General features: G+C 48.8%; 1 protein-coding gene across 1 annotated transcript; it reads left to right on the top strand.

Annotated features, from left to right (window-relative positions):
- Positions 1-1,375: 1,375 nt before the first annotated feature.
- Positions 1,376-19,840, top strand: St3gal2 (ST3 beta-galactoside alpha-2,3-sialyltransferase 2). The gene is made up of 6 exons (XM_038312293.2): positions 1,376-1,714; positions 5,496-5,689; positions 10,992-11,171; positions 16,973-17,018; positions 17,293-17,412; positions 18,043-19,840. The coding sequence occupies exons 1-6, from the start codon at positions 1,376-1,378 to the stop codon at positions 18,214-18,216; spliced, it is 1,053 nt and encodes a 350-aa protein (XP_038168221.1). The 3' UTR covers positions 18,217-19,840.
- The last annotated feature ends 1,118 nt before the right edge of the window (positions 19,841-20,958 follow it).

The following is a 20,958-nucleotide window of genomic DNA, read 5'->3' as shown; positions in this document are numbered from 1 at the left end:
GGGGAAATTAGCTTATTGTTTATTCTCAGGCTGATTAGTGAAGGCGCTGCACTAACTCAGTCCTCTGAGGCTAGGGGTTAGGCCAAGTGATGCTTGCTGTCTGTGGATGGTTGGAAGAGAGAGTCCTTTCTTTTGTCTACCCTTTTGTGAAGGAGCTTCTATGTCCTTTACTGCTGGCTTGGTCCCCTCTGAGACCATGGGTGGGGCCTGTGTGTGTGTGTGTGTGTGTGTGTGTGTGTGTGTGTGTGAAAGAGAGACAGAGATGGGGGTGAGAGTGTGTGTGTGGGGGGGTGAGCAAGTAAATTTGTGTGTGTTCAGATTCCTGCTATCTATCTGCATATCTTTTTCCTCTCTGAATTTCAGGGTCATGCGGTGGCAACCTGGCACCTGATAGGTGAGGAAGAGCCTGCCAGGGGATTTCTGCTGGCAGGAACTGAGGGCAGGACAACCTTACCCCAGAAGCAGGGGTGGGCAGGACAGCTGCCCTGCCGAGGCCAGCAGTCCCAGGAGTCCGGAGCCACTGGAGCTCTGCTGACCCACGTGGCTTAGGGGCAGCGCCTTGCTGCGTGGCAGCTGTTCCCAGCTCCAGAGGACCCCACAGCAGGAGTCGGTGCTTTGTGATCCCCTGTGCAGCTGCAGCTGGGGCTGTGATCACCAGGAGAGAGGACCAGCAATGCCTATGGGAAGCAGCGAGACAGAAGCTACAGAGAGGAGGGCCTTGGTTTTTACAGCATTTTACAGATGTCCATGAAGATTGTTGGTTTTCTTTCCGGCCTCAGGTGGGGCTCCTTTCCCCTGGCCAAGGAGTTGGGCCAGGAGGGACTGCAAGCGTGAAGAGGAGTCTTGCATGGAATGCAGGCCCCCTGAAGCCCCTGCGCTCTCTGCTGGGATCAGAGTTCCAGGACTTCCCCACTGCAGGGGAGGAGGGACTGCCTCAGTGTCTGCTCATGAGCCACAAGGACCCCGACTGCTCCAGACTGGACCTTTTCAAGCCGCCAAAGAGGGGGGTCCCTGGAGCTGGCAGCCAGCAGTCACAAGGGACCAGAGGGCTGGGATGGACTGACCTCTGCCTGGACAGGGTGGCAGGCGAAGCAGAGCCCTTGTGGCCCAGCTAGTGACTGAGAGACCCAATGAAGCCTTAAGCAGAGACTCCAGTGGCTCAGGGACTGGGGGGAGGGAGGGGGGCTACTACTGCGGACGTGCTTTTTCCTTTTTTTTTTTTTTTTGAGGGAGGGTGTGGCAAGAGTCCCTGCCACACCTTGTGCCCCTATGCCCTTTACACGTGCTGCCAAAAGAAGCAGGCTGTGCTGTGGCTGGCCCCATAGTGGGCTGGAGGAGGATTGGCCACGGTGACAGCTGCCCCGTGGCCAGCACGATGAAGTGCTCCCTGCGGGTGTGGTTCCTCTCCGTGGCCTTCCTGCTGGTGTTCATCATGTCTCTGCTCTTCACCTACTCACACCACAGCATGGCCACCTTGCCCTACCTGGACTCGGGGGCCCTGGGTGGCACACACCGGGTGAAGCTGGTGCCGGGCTATACGGGACTACAGCGCCTTGGCAAGGAGGGGCTTTCGGGGAAAAGTTGCACCTGCAGCCGCTGCATGGGTGATGCTGGCACCTCCGACTGGTTTGACAGCCACTTTGACAGCAACATCTCTCCTGTCTGGACTAGAGAGAACATGAATCTCCCCCCAGATGTCCAGAGGTGGTGGATGGTAAGAACTGTGGCCCCTTCTGCTTGCTTTCTGCTGCCTTCTGCCCAGAATCGGTTCATTCTGGAGCCATTCTGACAGCCCCTTTTGGACTCAGGCTCTCTGTCTCGTGACTCCCAGCACCCTGACAGAATGGGAAGCCCATCTGCTCTGAGCCGTGTACCTGGATCACAGATGGCTAACAGGCGGAGTAAGCTTTGGAAAGAGGAAGAACCACTATTTGTGGTTCTTTTTGTTTTGTTTTGTTTTGTTTTTTTGAGACAGGGTTTCTCTGTAGCTTTGGAACTAGCACTTGTAGACCAGGCTGGCCTCGAACCCACAGAGATCCACCTGCCTCTGCCTCCTGAGTGCTGGGATTAAAGGCGTGCGCCACCACCGCCCGGCTTATTTGTGGTTCTTGTAGGAGTCCACTGTGCTGTTGACCTCGGTAGGCAGCACAAATGGCAACAGCAGTCCGGCTGAGAAAGTGAGTGGGGATCTGAAGGCCGTGCCCTGGATAGAGGCCTTCCCATTTGGTGGGAGTTACTCCACAGCTGCAGCAAGTGGCTCATGCTACTCCCTCCTCCAACTTCTGAGCTTTCCAAAATTGTTATTATTTGTGGTATGTGTGTGTGTGTGTGTATGTACATATATGTGTACATGTATGATGTGGCTGACGTATGGATCTGTGGAGATCAGAGGACAACTTTGTGGAGTTGGTGCTTTCTTCTACCTTCACATGGGTCCCAGGGATTGAACTCAGATTGCCAGGCTGTGCAGTGAGCACCATTCCTCACTGGATCGTCTTGCCTGCCTTCCTCCAGCCTCGCATCAGACCCCAGAAGCCCGGTTTTGGGTGCACAGCGTACATACATACATATATGCATGCTTCTGACGTTTTTTTTTATTTTGGTGTATGAATGAATGCTGTGTGTGCATGTATTTCTGTGTGCCATTTATGTACCTGGTGTCCTCTGAGGCCAGAAGAGGGCTTTGGATCCCCTTGATCTGGAGTTACAGACGTTTGTGAGCCACTATATGGATGCTGGGAATTGAACCTGGGTCCTCTGGAAGAGCAGCCAGTGCTCTAACCGGCTGAACCGTTTCTCTAGTTCCTGTGTGTGCCGTGCATGTTCTGTGTGTGTTTAAGCATGCGGGATTATGCTTGTGGAAGCCAGAGGTTGTGAAGTACCTGACTCCATCACTGTCTACGTCTCTGCCGTTGTTGGTCTCACTGTGTAGCCCTGGCTCTTCTGTACTCACTCTGTAGAGCAGGCCGGCCTCGAACTCACAGAGAGCCACTTGCCTCTGCCTCCCGCGTGCTGGGATTAAAGGTGTGTGCCACCACGCTGGCCATTCTTCCTTATTTTTTGGCTAAGCTGGCCAGCCGGCGACATTCTGGACATCCACCTTTCCACACGCCTGTGGTCCACATGCCGCCGGCATCAGGATACAGAAGTGCATGGCCCCATCTGGCTCTTACATATAGGTCCTGGGAATCCGAACTCAGGTTCTTGTTGTTTGCAGTACAGACACTTTTTACTGAGCTATCCCCCTGGTCCAGAAATATGGATTTTGTTTTGTTTTTGTTTTTTGAGGCAGGATTTCTCTATGTAACTCTCTGGCTGTCTTGGAACTCGCTTTGAAGACCAAGCTGGCCTAGAACTCACAAAGATTCACCTGCCTCTGCCTCCCGAGTGAGAAATGTAGATTTTAAGATTGAATATCCTGTTGGTAAATGTTGGCTCAGAGTAATTATAAACACTTCAAGAGTCGTTTTTGGTTCTTTGCAGTGGCTGGAGAAGATGCTTTGGTCTGGGAAAGGATTTTAACTCTTAGCTGCTAAGGGAGGTGAAGGCAGAGGAGCCTCAGAAGGACCCAAAACAGGTCTTTCCTGTTTTCCTAGGTTCCAAGACCTTTTGCTTTTCATATCCTCCCCCCTGCCCCCATCATCTCTGGAGCATCACTTCCCAGGTTCCACAGGGCCATCTGGTTGCCTCCTGGGCCAAGAATGGAGCCTGTAGGCTGCCTGCTTTTCCTGGCATGGAGAGTCAGTTCCTGGTCCCTGTTCTTCCAAACAGCATGGGAGCAAAATGCCTTTTTTTGTTTTGTTTTGTTTTGTCTTCTGAGGCAGGGTTTCTCTGTAGCTTTGGAGCCTATCCTCTTATAGACCAGGCTGGCCTTGAACTCCCAGAAATCCGCCCGTCTCTGTTTCCCAAAGGTGTGCACCACCACTGCCCAGCTCTCTCCTCTCCTTCTTCAGGGATATGAGGATACATGACCACATGTATCAAGACAACTGCCCAGAATCTGTGTGTTGGCCAGTCCTCCAAGACTAGTATCTGTGGAGCAGGAACCCCATAGGCTACTCTTGTAGCGGAGTTCTGCTTGTCAGCAACAGCTACAATCCTTGTTCTATGGAGAAAATTAAGGTTCAAAAAGTGCCCATGTCTGCCTGCCATTGTAGTCTCAGGGATGACCTTGTAGAGCTAGACCAGGGCTCAGGGATGGCAAGGGGGGATTCCGAGGGGACGAGACAGGCCTCCAGTCACAGGGTTGGAACTCAGAGGCTGTTAGGTGCTGTGTTCCTCCTCCCATACTTCTTCCTGCTCCCCACTGTCATCCCCTTTGGCCATAAAATTGAAAATTCTTGTCTCAGAGCCAGGCTTCTGTTCCAGAAAAGTTTTTGGTCCCCTGAGCAGCTCCTGCTTGTTCACAAACCCACGGGACTACGGTTCAGTCTATAGCAATGTAGACCAGACTCACAGAGATCCACCTGCTTCTGCCTCCCGGGCAGTGGCATTAAAGGCGTGTGCCACCCTGTCTGGCTGTCTGACTGGATTTTTAAAATTTATTTCGGGGGGGGGGGGAGTTTGTGCATGTCACATGTGGAGGTCTGAGTCAGTTTTCTCCTCCAACTGTGCGGGTTCTAGGACTTGAATGTTGGTCATCAGGCTTGGCAGCAAGTGCATCTCACTAGCCCATGAATTTCCTTCTTTGTTTTTTTTTTTTTTGGTACACATATGATCTTTTATTTGCTGTGTGCCTACCTCCTTTGCTCCTATGTGTGTCACCTGCCTGGCCCCACTGAGCATTGAACTCTGGCACGGTACGGTGGTATACATCTGTAATCCCAGCACTTAGGAGGTTGAGGCAAGAGGATCACTGTGTGGTCCGAGCCAGCCAGTGTTACATAGTAAACTCAAAACCAGCCTGGACTACGTACTGAAACCCTGTCTCTAACATAGCGCAATGAGTAGGAGGGGGAGACAGAAGGATCAGGAGTTCAAAGATAACCTCTGGTACATGGAGACTTGGTTGATCATTAGCAGTTTGGTCATTACCAGCTCTTGACAAGGGGCACAGGGAGCCAGTTTTATTCCAACCACCTGGCTCTGTACTTTTTTTTTTTTAATGAACTCCCTGCACTTCCCAGAGGGTTCAGAGCAGTTACAGACAAGTCCCATAGGTGCCCCCTCCCACCCCAGGAGACAGAATGGAAAAGATCCCTGCTTTATGATCTAGGCCTACAAGCCCCTGCAAAATGCCTCAAATATCTCTTTGACACCCCAACTCCGACCACAAGCCTCTCAAGCGCATTGAGGGCAGGGTACTGGGTATTGGTCTCTCAATAGTGAGACTTACTGGGAATCAAGACTTCACTGCCATTGAGAGGGGAGGAGTTCCTCACTGCCTGGGGAGGGGCTCCCAGACAGACCTGGGAAGGAGGTCTGTGTGGCTCCGACTGGAGGGGAGGCTTGAAGGGGCGCATCTCTCTATCCTCACGGCCATCTCCCCTGCGCAGATGCTGCAACCCCAATTCAAGTCACACAACACCAATGAGGTGCTGGAGAAGCTGTTCCAGATCGTGCCTGGCGAGAACCCCTACCGCTTCCGGGACCCCCAACAGTGCCGGCGCTGTGCTGTGGTGGGAAACTCAGGCAACCTCCGGGGCTCTGGCTATGGGCAAGATGTGGACGGCCATAACTTTATCATGAGGTGAGCTGTCATGGAATCAGGAGGGGGCGGGGAAGACCATCCATGATGTGTCCTTGGGGTACCAGGGGACAGCTCGCAGAAGTTCCTCCACCACCTGGGTCCCATGGACGAAACTCAGGTTTTCAGGCTTGTTCTTTTACCCCCTGAGCCATCCTGCCTGTCTCCTTTGGCCTCTTCTGATAGGCTACAAGTGCAGGGCTACAAGTGAAGTCCATGTGCTAAAGACTTCAGTTCATGGGCTTGGTCTCTCGTCCTAGGTTTTCAAGGTTGGGTGTGGAGGAAGTGTTCAGAATATAAATTTTGGGGGCTGGAGAGGGGGATCAGTGTAAGAGCAGTTGCTGTCCTTGCAGAGGACCAGAGTCTGGTTCTCAGCACCCATACGGCACCTTGAAGTCATCTGTGATTCTGGCTTAAGGGGACACATAATTATTACATATACATACATGCAGGTGAAACACACATATAAAATAAAAATATTTCTTTAAAACCTACAAAATAGGGAACTGGAGGGGAGAGATGTCTCAGTGCTTAAGGCTGCTCTTTCAGAGGTCCTGAGTTCAATTCTCACAACCATCTGTAATGAGATCTGGTGCCCTCTTCTGGCCTGCAGGCAGAACACGATACATAATAAATAAATAAATCTTAAAAAAAAAAACCCACAAAATATCATTTTGGGAGGCTAGAGATGTAGCTCAGTTGCCGGCGTGCACATAGCCCTGGGCTAAGCCCTGAACACTGCACAAACCAGTGGCATTACTTCTGCCTCTCCTTTTGGTGTTAGAAGACCCTTAATGAAGTTACTGGGACTGGTGAGATGACTCAGCGGTTGAGAATATATCCTGCTCTTGCAGAGGACCCAAGTTCAGTTCCTGATACCCATTGTCACATGACCCGCAACTATCAGTGACTCAGCACCAGGGCATTTGACACCTCTGGCTTCCATGGGTGCCTATACTCACATGCACACGCCTACACCCAAATAAAATTTAATAATAAATGTTTTTCAAAGAGCAATGTTACTGGCAGGAGGTGTCCTTGCTACTGCCCATTCTGCTGTCCTTGCAACACTAAGACAACTCCACTTTAGAGAGGACGAGGTGTGCACGGTCGCGTACATTTAATGAATCTCAGCTCTCTGGAGGCTGAAACTGAAAAATCCCAAATTCAAGGCCAGACTTGGGCCGCCATAGTAAATTCCCAGCTTAAAAAACATCTCAAGAGGCTGGAGAAATGGCTAGGTGGTTGAGAGCACCAGCTGCTCTCCCAGAGGACCTGGTTCAATTCCCGGCATTCACATGATAGCTCATAACTGTAACTCCAGTTCCAGGGAATCTGACACCCTCACATAGGCATCCATGTAAGCAAAACACCAATGCAAATAAAATAAAAATAAATAAATAAAAAATCTCAAAGCCAAGCACAGTAGCTCACACCTTTAATCCAAATACTTGGAAGGCAGAAATAGGTAGATCTCTGAGTTTGAAATAGCCATGGCTACATAGTGAGACCCCATCTCAGGAGAAGCCCAAAGTCTCATGTTGGGGATAGTGCTTGCCTAGGATGTGCCAGGCTCTGGGTTTGAACCTTGGCACTGCATAAGCTAGGGATGGTGACACACACTTACATAGAGGTAGGAAGATAAGGAACTCTCGAGTTCATCTTTGGACACCTAGTAAGTCCAATGCCAGTCTTGGGTACATGAGCCCCTCCCAGTCTCTGCCTCAAAAATAAGTAAATAGGGTTAGGGAGATGGTTTGGGTGTCAGGCTTGTTATGTAACCCTGAGAACCAGAGTTCGGGTATAAATGCACCCATGTAAAAGCTGGCTATTGTAGCATGCACCTGTACCCCAGTGCTGGTGGTACTGGGATTGGTGGACCCTGTGGGCTTACTGGTCAGTCAGGCTAGCCAAAATGGTAAACTCGAGGGCTGGAGAGATGGCTCAGAGGTTAAGAGCATTGCCTGCTCTTCCAAAGGTCCTGAGTTCAATTCCCAGCAACCACATGGTGGCTCACAACCATCTGTAATGAGCTCTGGCGCCCTCTTCTGGCTTTCAAGCATACACACAGACAGAATACTGTATACGTAATAAATAAATATTTTTTTTAAAAAAAAGAAACAAAATGGTAAACTCAGGTTTCAAGGAGAAACGCTGTGTAAAAAAAAAAAAATGAGGTGGGGATTGGGGAGACGGCTCAGTAGGTAAAGGTGGAGAAAGGCACTTGCTGGGCAACCCCGACAACCTGAGTTTGGATTCTGAGCCCATATAAAAGCCAGATGCTGTACTATAATTTTCTTTAACCCCAGTGCTCCCCTAAAGGGAGCTGAGAGGCAGAGACACTCTCCAGAGGCTTGAGCACCCATTGTCCCAGCCTACACAGTGACAGGGAGACCCTGTCTCAAGGAGGAAAGGTGAAGACTGATACCCTGACTCTGTTCTCTGACCTGATGTTCTCTGACGTGTATCATGGCATGTGGGCACCCACACACAAACAAGCATCCACACAGAAGCAGAAAGTAGGAGAGGAAGACTCCCATTGCCAACCTCTAGCCTGTACATGCACTCACGCAGGAACACATGAATGAATGAATGATGGATGGATGGATGGATGGATGGATGGATGGATGGATGGATGGATAAAATACTGAAACCCCAGTTTCCTTCTAAACATCTCCTACGATGAGCATTACAGAAAGACCAGATTTCCCAGGAGGCAGAAGGCTTTTGTCTTAGAAACTGTTGCTGTCTCCATAGCAACACCAACACAGCAATATGTCTCTGAGGATTTCCATATTTTTTTTTGCAAGATCTTCCTTATGATGAGAAATGGTGATGAATAGGGAGATAGGGGAATACTGAGCTCCACCCAGTACTCCAGAGCCATTTGGGTTGTCTTCATCTTCCAGTTGCTGGCACTTTAAAGGGAGGGAAGCTGGAAGCTGGTGAAAGCTCTCTCTACTTAGGCTTCCATTGCTTCCCTTCAACCCTGGGGTACTTGAAAAGTCCAAGGCAAGCCAGGTGGTGGTGGAGCATGCCTTTAATCCCAGTACTCAGGAGACAGGGGCAGGTGGATCTCTGTGAGTTGGAGGCCAGCCTGGTCTATAGAGTGAGTTCCAGGATAGCCAGGGCTGTTACACAGAGAAACCTTGTGGCATTCTTTTAGAGGCTAGAAGAAGGAAGGAAGAAAGAAGGAAGGAAGGAAGGAAGGAAGGAAGGAAGGAAGGAAGGGAAAGAACGGAAAGAAAAGAAGGAAGGAAAGAGAAAGAAAGAAAGAAAGAAAGAAAGAAAGAAAGAAAGAAAGAAAGAAAGAAAGAAAGAAAGAAAGAAAGAAAGAAAGAAAGAAAGAAAGAAAGAAAGAAAGAAAAAGAAAGAAAGAAGTCCAAGGTAACTCTCAGATGCCTGGGTACCTGCTTCTCTGGGAAACTATCATTAGGTTCCTGGGTGATGGTTGGGAAGCCCCAGGGATTAAAACCTGCAGATCTGAAAACTATGGCATTTTATGATGGGAGTGTCCTAGCTGCAGACACATCCACAGATTCTCTTTCACATGAGGCAAGGTCAAGGTGTCGTGTTTGGAGTGGGCCCTAGAACTGCTTTGTAAAAAGGGTGGTCCGGGTGGAGTAGGCGGTCTGTGGTCTGTATAAAGAGCCAGACGGCAGCAGAGGCGGCTGCTTACAGACCTCTCTCTCTCTCTTGATTTGGAACCAGCCAGGGAAGCCTTCTGTCCCAGAATCAGGGAGAGCATTACAGCGAAATCCAGCTCTAACCTCTCTGTCCTCTCACCTCCAGCTGTCTCCTCCTGTAAATTCGTTCTTTAGTCTTAGTTGATGACTGCAGCTGGAATTGGGCTTATCTTGACGGCTCTAGCCAGCAGATCCATCCAGTTCCTAGCATGGTCTGGTGATAGAAGGCGCGTGGTAAGCTAAGTGAAAGGTATGAGACAGCCAGACCCTGTGTGCGCTGAGGAAATTCTAATCCGCCCTCCCCGGCGTTTCTTTGGCTGCTGAAGGCAGCTAGGAACGGATAGGTTTCTGGAATGCATGGCTGCATGTTCCACAGATGCGTGTCATCCTCTGGCCCCTGTCCAGGGTATGACTTATCTAGGATGAATCAGCCTCCATAGAATGCCACGTTTCTTCTCATTCCTCTGGAGCCTGTGAAACATCATCTTGAACTTTATTTTGCAACTTCATTCCCAGTCACAGCCTTTTGATCTTTAGAGCTTTGGTTTTTTAGTCTCTGGTCAGATGAAGTTTGCTTCTTAGGTCCTCACACCTGTAAGTCTGGTCCCCAGCATCACCAGCTGAACACTTCCACGTCCTTCTTGCCTTTTCCACCCACAGGCGATTGGGATGCTTCCCTGCCCTCTCTGACACGTCTGCTACTGGGAGAGGAGCAGATGGGAAACAGAAGAGGTGCCCTGGCTGTGGCAAGGGAAGTGCAGCCCATGGTGTCGGCACTCTGAAGGCGACATTTGTGCTGGTTCCATAGAGCTGGCGTGAAGGCTAAGGAGGCGCTTGGAGACAGTTGCTCCCTCCTGGGTCCCTGTGCCACAGCAAAGGAGCAGCATTTATGGTCCGCCTTACTGCGGTAATGGCGGTGCTGTAAGGTGCTCCGTCCTCCGAAGACAGAAGGTCCACATAAACAGAAAACAAGACCAGCAGGCTCATGCTTTAGAGCTGTTTCAGCTATGATGTAAAATGTTTACCAAAATGGGAGCCTTACCTGGACTTCAGGATGCACATCTGTAATCCCAGCACTGGGGAGGGTCAGGAGTTCCAGGCCAACTTTAGGTCCATAGCAGATTTAAGGCCAGTCTGAGCTGTCTCAAAACAAACAAACAAACAAACAAACAAACAAAAACCAAAGGAATCAGGGTACTTTGCACCACTTGGATGTTTCGCTGACTGGTGTTGGGTTTGTTGCCAGCATGTAAAATTTACTTCATTCTGATTGGCATTCAATGGATGAATGTACAAAATGTACCCACCAGTCGTTTTATTAATGGAATGGTCTTATCTTAAAACAACCGTTGCTGAGTCAACGTGTGTGTCATTTTATACATTTTTTTCTTTTTTCATTATTTTTTTAAATGAGATAAGTGGTACTCTGTAGCCCAGGATGGCCTCAAATGTGTGGCAATCCTCCCGCCTCCAGCTCCTTGAATGTTGGGACTATAGGCACGAGCCATGATGTCGAGCTTCCACGTTCATCTTTTGGTTTGGTGGCAAATTTCCCTCTAAAACACACGTGCCATTTTCCGCGGTAGCTCCTTTTCACATCACCCTCTTTTTCCCCTCAGGATGAATCAGGCACCAACTGTGGGCTTTGAGAAGGACGTTGGCAGCCGAACAACCCACCATTTCATGTACCCCGAGAGTGCCAAGAACCTGCCTGCCAACGTCAGCTTCGTGTTGGTACCCTTCAAGGCCCTGGACCTAATGTGGATTGCCAGCGCCCTCTCTACAGGACAGATCCGATTGTGAGGCTCTTCGCTGGCTGAGTAGCACATGGGTGACAAGGCTTCCATGGGGAGGGGAGGAGAGGCTCTGGGTTCAGTGTGTTCTCTAGTTACATTAGTGAGAAGGGAGGGCTCACAACGGTGGGCTAGCTGGAGGCACAGCTTATTCTGTGTCTCTTCCTACTTGGTGCTGCTCGGTGTACTAGTGGCCAAAACTTGAAAACCCCAGTTTGCACCGGTTTCTCCAGGAGGCAGCTCTGGACTGTGGGGCTCTTCTCTCTGCTCACTGTCTCTAGGGTCCTAATTCCATCACAGTGGGGAACTCTGGGCAATCCATTGCACCGAGGGGTTTGTTATTGTTGTTATTAGGATTTTGTTTTAACTTTCGTAGACAAGGTCTTCATAAGTCGCTAAAACTGGCCTTGAAGTTGCTCTGCAGCTGAAGTAGGCCTTAAATGTGTGCTCCTCCTCCCTCAGCTTCCCTACTAGCTGTGATTACAGGGTCTTGTCATCAGGTCTGGCCTAACAAAGGTTTGGTGGGTTTGTTTTGTTTTGTTTGTTTGCTTTTTAGTATGTATTTATTTCATGTGTATGTGACTGAGTGTGTGTATATGCACCACATGTATGCGGGAACCCATGATTGAAAGAGGGCATCAGATCCCCTGGCACTGGAGTTCCAGGGTGTAGGTGCCAGAAACTAAACTTGGTTCCTCTGCAAGAGGAGCAAATGTTTTTAGCCACTGAGCCATCTCTCTAGCCCCATGCTTTTTCAGTGTGTGTGTGTGTGTGTGTGTGTGTGTGTGTGTCTTGAGGTAGGGTCTCAGGTAGCCATGGCAGACTTTGAACTAATTTTTCCTGCCTCTACCTCTACAGTTCTTGGATACAAGGATATGCCACTATATCTACCTACCAATTTTTTTTAAAGATTTATTTATTTATTATGTGTACAGTATTCTGTCTGCATGTATGCCTGCAGGCCAGAAGAGGGCACCAGATCTCATTACAGATGATTGTGAGCCACCATGTGGTTGCTGGGAATTGAACGCAGGACTGCTGAGCCATCTTTCCAGCCCCTACCTACCAATTCTTAAAAACAAAACAGAAAACATTAACAAAAAAAAAACAAAACAAAAAATTAACAAAAAAATTTAAAAAACCACAAAAAATTAACAGAAAACAAAACAGAAACATTAGATGTATTTATTTCAGAAGTATGAATGTCTGCCTGCACGTATATATGTGGTTACCATGTGTGTGCCTGGTACCTGAGTAGGTCAGAGTGGCATGGATGTAACACCTGAGTCCAGTCCTCAAGACCCCCATGGTAGAAGGAGAGAACTCATTCTTGCAAGTTGTCCTCTGACATGCTTGCCGTGGTGCTTGTGTACCCTCACACACAAATACAAATTTAAAAAGTGTGCAAACCAATAACATTTTGATGAATTCAGAATGCTGTAAACATGACAATTTGAGGATGTCATTATGACCTAAAGGTCTTTGATCTGTTATCCCCAACAGCTCAGTCATCTTAGCCCAGCTCTAAATAACCACTTAGTTCACTCTGCCTCACCTTGTACTTCAAAAAAAAAAACAACAGATCTTGCCACAAGTTTGTTTGTAAAAATAGCATAGGGTACTGACCATCTGTAAACAGTATGGAGGTGCCAGTCCATCTGTCTTCATGTTGGCAGATGGAAAGCTTTTCTGTAGGGTCGTCACAGAGGCCTGCACACCTTTGGGAGCTAGAGTTGGAGCTGAGGCCTCTACCTTGGTGTAGTCGGAGGCTGCTCTTTCATTCCTGGCTGCCCAGACCCAAAATAACCACTAAAAACTATATTATTTGCAATACAATTTGGCCAATAGCTAGCTCTTATATCTTAAATTAACCCACTTCTAGTATTTTATATTTTATCATGAGGATTGTGGTTTACTGGCAAGGTCCCGGCACATCTGTCTCTGGCGACAGCTACATGGCATCTCACTGACTCCACCTTCTTTCTCCCAGCTGTCAGTTTAGTCTTCCAGCTGAGCTCTATTCTGCCCTATCACAGGCCAAAGCAGCTTCTTTATTAACTAATAAAAGCACACATAGACAGAAGGACTTCCCATGCCACCTTGGTTTGAACCTTGGGCTTTGGTTGGCAGAGCTTATGACCCTTGGCCATGTTGCTTCTAATCCGCTTCCCAAACTCAGGATAAGCGATGAAAGCAGGACAACTGGTTTCATGGCTGGGGCCCCATGGTGTCTTGGGCGTAACCACCTTGGGCTTCATGAGGACCTTGATGGCCCCTGCACCAGCACTCATTGCCTTCCAGTCGTTTGCCTTCTTCTTTAGGTTTTTCTTGTCGTGCTTCTTGGCAAAGCGCATGTTCCTCAGGAACTTGGGGTGAGCCCCCTTAAGGAATCTGTATCTTTGTGACCTGGGTTTCTGATGCCAGTTCTGTGCCATTTTCGGGATTGTATGTGTGGTGTGGTTCTTGGATTGGGCCATGTCTGAGGCCCCCAAAGCACCTGGGACTGGAAGAGAGAGTGCTCACCTTGTACTTTTATATATAGTTAAATATCATAAAAACCATTATTTTAACCACCCCCCACTTTTTTTTTAAAGACAGGGTTTCTCTGTGTAATAGCTCTGACTGTCCTGGAACTCGCTCTGTAGACCAGGCTGGCTTTGAACTCACAGAGATCCGCCTGCCTCTGCCTCCTAAGTGCTGGGATTAAAGGTGTGCACCACCACCCCCTGGCACACTATTTTAACCCTTTGTGTGCAGTTCAGAAAGGTCAGTGCCCATGCTGTTATGTGCCTACCAGCACTGTCCATCTGTAGAAAACATGGGTTATCACAGCAAGAAGCCGTGCCCATGCCACATTACTCCAGTTCTGCCCGCTCCTCCGCCTGTCTCCACTGTCTGGGTGATTTGCTGCTCTAGACACCTGATAAAAATGCAGCCCTATTGTGTTTGCCCTCTGCACCTCCCTTCCCTTAGCATGCTGTCCCGCAGGGTCACCCACACAGAGCTTCATCCTCCCGCTGAGCCCAAACATCCGTGGTTGTTGTGGTGCATGTGGCATATTTTGTTTTTCTGCCCATCACCATGGATATTTATTGTTTTCACTTACTGGATGTTTTCACCATTTCCTTTTTTGTTTAGTCATGACACTTTATATTACTTTATTTGTGGTGCTGGATATCAAACCCAGGGCTTTTTTGCACTTATTAAGCCAGTGCTAAACCACCGAAAAAATATTTTGTTTTATTTTTAATGTGTATGTCTGCATGTATGTAGGTACACTACATGTATCCCTGGTACTTTTGGAAGAGGGTGTTGGATCCCCAGGAAGTTATAGGTGGTTGTAAGCCACAATATGGATGCTGGGAACTGAGCCTAGGTCCTCTGCAATGTAGCGAGGAGCTGATGGGCTGCATTCCCACCCGGCTCCCGGCCGCCTGGCTAGCTTATGCCCCGAAATAACAACACACAAATTGTATTCTTTTAAACACTGCCTGGCCCATTAGTTTCAGCTTCATATTAGCTAATTCTCATATATCTTGCTTTAACCCGTATTTAGTAATGTGTGTAGCACCACGAGGTGGTGGCTTACTGGGAAAGATTCAGCATGTCTGACCTGGTGGCTGGCTCCATGGCATCTGTCTCAGAGAGGAGAGGCATGGCAATTGCCCTAGGCATCTGCCTCACTCCCAGCATCCTGTTCTGTCTACTCCACCCACCTAAGGGCTGGCCTATCAAATGGGCCAAGGCAGTTTCTTTATTAACCAATGAAATCAACTCAAACAGAAGACTCTCCCACATCACTGCAAAAGCAGCAAGTGTCCTTTCTTTTTTTCTTTTTTGGTTTTTTTCAAGACATGTTTTCTCTGTGTAATAGCCCTAGATCTCCTGGAACTCGCTTTGTAGACCCGGCTGGCCTTGAACTCACAGAGATCCTTAAAGGCATGCGCCGCCACCACCAGCCGTGTTATTTCATTTTTTAACATTTGTGTGTGTGTGTGTGTGTGTGTGTGTGTGTGTGTGTGTGTGTTCACAGAGAGGAATTTGTACAAGCCACAGCTTGTGTGTTCAGAAGACACTTTGTGGGAGCTATTTTCTCCTTCCGACATGTGGGCCTCGGATAGCAAACTCGGGTTGTTTGGTTTAGCAGCCTTTACTCACTGAGCCATCTCCAGCCCTGTTTTAGTTCTTTCGAGAAAGGGTCTCACTATGGTCCTGATGGGCCTGAATCTTTCTGTTATCCCTCCTCTGCCTGTGCCGTCAGGGTGCTGAGACTGCAGGCAAACACTGCCACAGCCGGCAGGCCCACCGTCTTAGAGTTCCTATTGCTGCTATGCACCACCATGACCAAAAAGCAAGTTGGGGAGGAAAGGGTTTCTTTGGTTAATACTCTGTCTTGTGTCAAGTTAACACACAAACCCAGCAAACCCATGTATCTTCATTTTCTTAATGTTATCACATTTTTGTTACTGATGTTGCTTTGGGGTTTTGAGACAGGGATTAAAAGCGTGCACCACCACTGCCCAGCACTCTGGAAGGCAGAGGCAGGCGGAGCTCTGTGAGTTCAAGACTAACCTGGTCTACAGAGCAAGTCTCAGGACAGCTAGGGCTACACCCAGACCCTGTCTCTGAAAACAAAAGATGAGAGAGGGAGGGAGGGAGGGAGGAAGGGAGGGAGGGAAGGAGGGAGGGAGGGAGGGGGAGAAGGAGAAAGGCAGAGAATGAATTTAGAGTCTCTTAGTTCAAGATGTCCATTGTCCCCTTTGGAGCTATAGAGGGTTGTCATGATGCAGTACTGGGGTACTCAGCAGAGCCATGGCCAGCCACGCAAGCAGGAAATGGGGTTTGGCCAAGCCTGGGGACAGCAGAGAAAGTCACTCTAGACAGAAGTTGCATAGACATGGTGTTCTAGTTAGGGTTACTATTGCTATGATGAAACACCATAATCAAAAGCAATTTGGCGTGGAAAGGGTTTATCTTGCTTACACTTCCACATCATAGTTAATGGAAGGAAGGCAGAAGAGGAACCTGGAAGCAGGAACTGCATGATAACTGGAGAGATGCTGCTTACTGGCCTGCTCCCTGTGGCTTGTTCAGCCTGATTTCTCTCTCTCTCTTCCTTCCTGCCCACTTTCTTCCTTTCTTTCTTTCTTTTTCTTTCTTTCTTCCTTCCTCTCCTCCTTTTTCCCTCCCTCCCTCCTTCCGTCCGTCCGTCCCTCCCTCCCTCCCTCCAATTTATTAGTTTTTTGAGACAGGTTTTCACTGTGTAAACTATCCTGGCTGTCCTGGAACTCACTCTGTAGAGATTTATCTTACATAGGTCTGCCTCTACCTCCCAAGTGCTGGGATTTCTTATAGAACCACCAGCCCAGGGGTGGCATCACCCATAATGGGCTGGCCCCTCTTACAACCAATTGCTAATTGAGAGAATGCCCTACAGCCTGATCTATTCAGACATTTTCTCAATTTAGATTCCCCTCTCAGATGCTTCCAGCTTGTGTCCGCGGACATAAAAACTAGTCAGGACACATGATGAGTTTGAGATGATTAGCTAATCCAAGTGTGGAGTTCCCCAGCAAACAGTTTGGGGAAGAAAGATTGAGATTGGAAGCTTGACTAAATCATTCCAGTTTTATCCTGAAAGCCACCGGAGGTTTCTGATCAAGGGCCTGCAGTGATGAACGGTCAATGGAAGTAGATCAGTCTAGAAATTGTGAGGCTGTCACCATTTGGCCTTACAGAGTAGATGTCTTGCTGCGTCCTGGAGAGCCATTTGAAAGGATTTTTGTTTGTTTTCTGTCGTCTTGCAGCACCTACGCTCCAGTGAAGTCCTTCCTTCGAGTGGACAAAGAAAAGGTAAGTCCCCAACTCCTCTCCTCTTCTACCCTGCCACTGTGGAAAAGATGCTGGCTCACTCTAGGTGTGCCTAGTCGTGTGGCTCAGTAATGGCATAATGCCCTTCCAAGACCATCAAAATCTGCATCTGCTGGTATGCCCGGCTCCAGCACTGACCACAGGAACCTAGGAAAACCCATGTGTAGCACACTGAGGAACTGCTAGGAGCTTCTCAGAGCCTGCCCTGAATCTCTAGGCCTCCAAACCCTCCATGTGCCTCTTATTCTCGGCACAGGTCCAGATTTACAACCCAGCCTTCTTCAAGTACATCCACGACAGGTGGACAGAGCATCACGGACGATACCCTTCCACAGGAATGCTGGTGCTCTTCTTCGCGCTACATGTGTGTGATGAGGTAGGTGGTTAGTGCCCGTCTAGAGGGGAAGTAGCATAGCCCAGAAACAGAGGGAAGCAGCCCTTTCCCATCTCAGAAGTGACTCTAGTGATGTGGATTGGGTTTTCTCATTCTGTAATACAAACAGTATGCTTGCATTTTCCAGTCTTTAGTACCTTTTTAACTTTACTAATTACTTAGCCGGGCGTGGTGCACACGCCTTTAATCCCAGCACTCAGGAGGCAGAAGCAGGGGATCTCGTGTGAGTTCAACACCAGTCTGGTCTGTAGAGTTAGGTCCAGGACAGCCAGCATAACACAGAGAAACCCTGTCTCGAAAAACCCAAATAAATAATAAAATAAAATTACTTCATTAAAAAGTTAAATGTATAGCTGGGTCATGGTGGCACCTGTAATCTCAGCTATGGTGAGGCTGAGGTAAGAGCTTCTTGAGGTCAGCCTGGGCCACATAGGACCCTGCTGTAGAAAAGCAACAAAAAAACCCAAAAAACAAAACAAAACAAAACAAAAAAACCCGAGAAAGACAGAAGCAGCAGCAGCCCCTCTGAGTCAGTGTCCTTAGGCTTGGCTTGGATCATCCCACCCCCACGATTCCCCACTCCCAGTGACCCCTGTGCTACCCTCCCCACAGGTGAACGTGTATGGGTTTGGGGCTGACAGCCGAGGCAATTGGCACCACTACTGGGAGAACAACCGGTATGCGGGCGAGTTCCGGAAGACAGGCGTACACGACGCCGACTTCGAAGCCCACATCATTGACATGCTGGCCAAGGCCAGCAAGATAGAGGTCTACAGAGGGAACTGAGCTCCCCAAGGGCGACATCAGGATCAGTCAAGCCTTGGTCCGGCCGAGGACGGGCTGCCGCCCACCAATCGGACTCTGCGTCCAGCAATGAATAAGTGCTGCTGTTGGGCGGAGCTTCTCTTTCTCAGCCAATCATGCGACTCAAGGAGAACTTCTGGCGCCGCCGTCTCCACCAATCATGGCCTTGGGAGGCGGCGGGGCCTCGACCCCCCTTCCCCCCCACCCTGCTTTGGATAAGAGGTTTTTTTTTTCCCATGTTTTAAGAGGCTAGGTCTGGGCCTGGGCAGGAGCGCTTTGGACTGCTCTCTTCCAGTTTAGGCCCGGATAGGTGAGTGAAGCCCGCCAAAGAAATGTGGTCGAGGTGAGACCCTCTCCAGGGCATTCATTCCGTGTCTCACCAGGTAGTAGGGGATTAGATTCAACCCCGCTGAGTGGACCTCCCTAGGGCCTCACTCCGTAACTAGTGTCAGCAAGGGTAGGAAGCTTCACCGGGTCACATGCAAGGTGCTTCTCTCACGTGTGCCCTCACTCCTACTGTCCCCCACCATCTTCCCAGCGTCCGCCCTTTGGCCCTGGGCTTTCTCTCCAGTTCACCCGTTGATCTGGAGACAAAATGACACCGCGGGGACCCAGCTGCTCACGCCCTCGCACAAGGCTCATAAGTCTTTAGCCTTCAGGCGAGAGCAGCAGTGGACAGCAGGCTGGAGAGCCGAGCCCAGCTGCTTGTGCATGTACCATTTTCTCTCATTGTCACCCCAATAAGGAGCAGGCAGCCTCTTGCTTGGGGATAGGATTTGCTTTGGGCTCATACTTTAGTTACCTTGAAGCTGCCGGGGATGGCTGCCCAACCAAGATTGCTTGACAATTCTTTGCAGGTGGCCTGGAGCTTTGCTGGGGAGGAGCGGATTGGCGGCTGCCACGCATGCCTCCTCCTGCCCGCAACTTTGCCCTGCTTACTCGCCTGTTCTAACCCACTTTCCGGCTCCTAAAGGGCTGGTGAGTAAAGAATCGGGGTTACAGCTGGAAGCTATTTGCATGACTCGACTCAAGGCTGAGATTGAGTGGGTGAAAAGGCTTCAGTGAATGTCTCAGGCCACAGAAAGTACTCCCCTTCCCTGCAGTGTCCACACAAATATTTCCCATTCTTAATAAGTTGACATTACCAAGCAGCCTCCTGGTTGGGGGACAGTCACCCAGAAGGGATCGTACCAGAGGGTTGGGATGAGACAGCAAGTACCCCTGAAAACTAAGACATGGAGAACTTTTCTTGAATCTGTTCCTTCCCGGTTCCAAAAGCAGGGGTGGAGAAAAGGCGGATACACTGAGTGGGGCTACAGGACCCTCTCAGGGCTCTACCCATCCCGCAGTCAAGGCACCCACCGCTCTGTTCTTGCCTGTCTCATCTCTGCTCTCTCAGGAAGCTGAAAAACAATGCGATTATGCCAAACAGTATTGAGAAGAATAATTTATTTTCTCCCCTTCCTCCCTTTGTTTTGTTTAAGCCATTAATCCCTATTCTAGAAGAGGTAGGTCCCAGCACCCAGATCCTTTCTTCTATAGTTATTTAAACATTAAAATTTTTTCCTTCCCTTTCTTTTTCTGAATTAAAAAAGAACAAACCCCATGGAGTCATTCATCTGTTTTGAACTACACTGTCTTAGGTGTATATAAGGAGGCACTATAATAGTAAGGATGTTTGGGAGAACAAAACAATTCTGCTACCCTCTTACACAAGTCTAGTTCAGACTCTGCTCTCTGAAGTCCCTCAAAAGACTATGAGGATTACAGTGCACCAGGCACGGCGGCAACACGTGCCTTTAATCCCAGCAGTTGGAAAGCTGAGGCAGGAAAATAAGTTAAAGGCTAGCCTTAGCTCTATGGCAAATTTGAGGCCAGCCTGGGCTACATGATACCTTTTCTCAGAAACAAAACAAAAATCAATCAATTCTTCAGATTCCTCTAAAAGACTTGGAAAGGATTATTGGCTCATCTGAAATGACCTTTCATCTCAGCACCCGTAAAGCTGTCCTTTCCCCATGGGGTGAGCCCCTCTCTGGATTTCTCCTATTACACTACATGGACCCACATCTTGCTGCCAGTGCAACAAGATGCCATACAAAAGGATAGTTCTCTGGGAGAACTGCTGGGCCATGTACTGCCTCCCTCAGCTTTGCTTTCACCAAGGGAAAAAATGCTTAAGGATAAATGCTTAAATAAATTCCAGTAGGTAATTAAAAATCTCCTGGGGGAAAAATGTTGGCGCTATACCTTAAATCACTCACTAAAATGGGTGTCAAATGGATCAGAGAACTACACTTAAAAAACCCTACAGGGAGCAGGTGTCTAATGTACTATTCCAACAGTTTTGTAGTTGATCTTTTTTTTCATGCTTTCTGGTTCCCCTCATTAAAACGCAAGGCTTTTTTTTTTTTTTTTTTTTCATTCTACTTTGTTAGCTTGCTCTTCACAGCTGTTCTGTAGTCTTCAGGTTGAGGTATGCCATTTAACCAAACGCTTATTCTTCTGTCATGAAGGCTTCGGAGTCTAGGGACAGAGGACTGTCCTTCCTCCTAAGATAGGGGACCAATTTGGAGAGACAGAACTCATTAGCTATCAGGACTGACACTAGGATGTCTGTGGAATCAGCTGTGGCCTGGGATGGGTAATTTTTGCTCCATTACTAGTCCACAACTATCTGCCTTGGTTTTTTGAAGACAGGGTTTTTCTGTGTAGCCCTGGCTG

The sequence above is a fragment of the Arvicola amphibius genome, chromosome 15 (assembly GCF_903992535.2).
Source record: "Arvicola amphibius chromosome 15, mArvAmp1.2, whole genome shotgun sequence".
Taxonomy (NCBI): domain Eukaryota; kingdom Metazoa; phylum Chordata; class Mammalia; order Rodentia; family Cricetidae; genus Arvicola; species Arvicola amphibius.
Note: the sequence above shows the minus strand (reverse complement) of the source record. Positions and strands in the feature narration are given on the sequence as shown.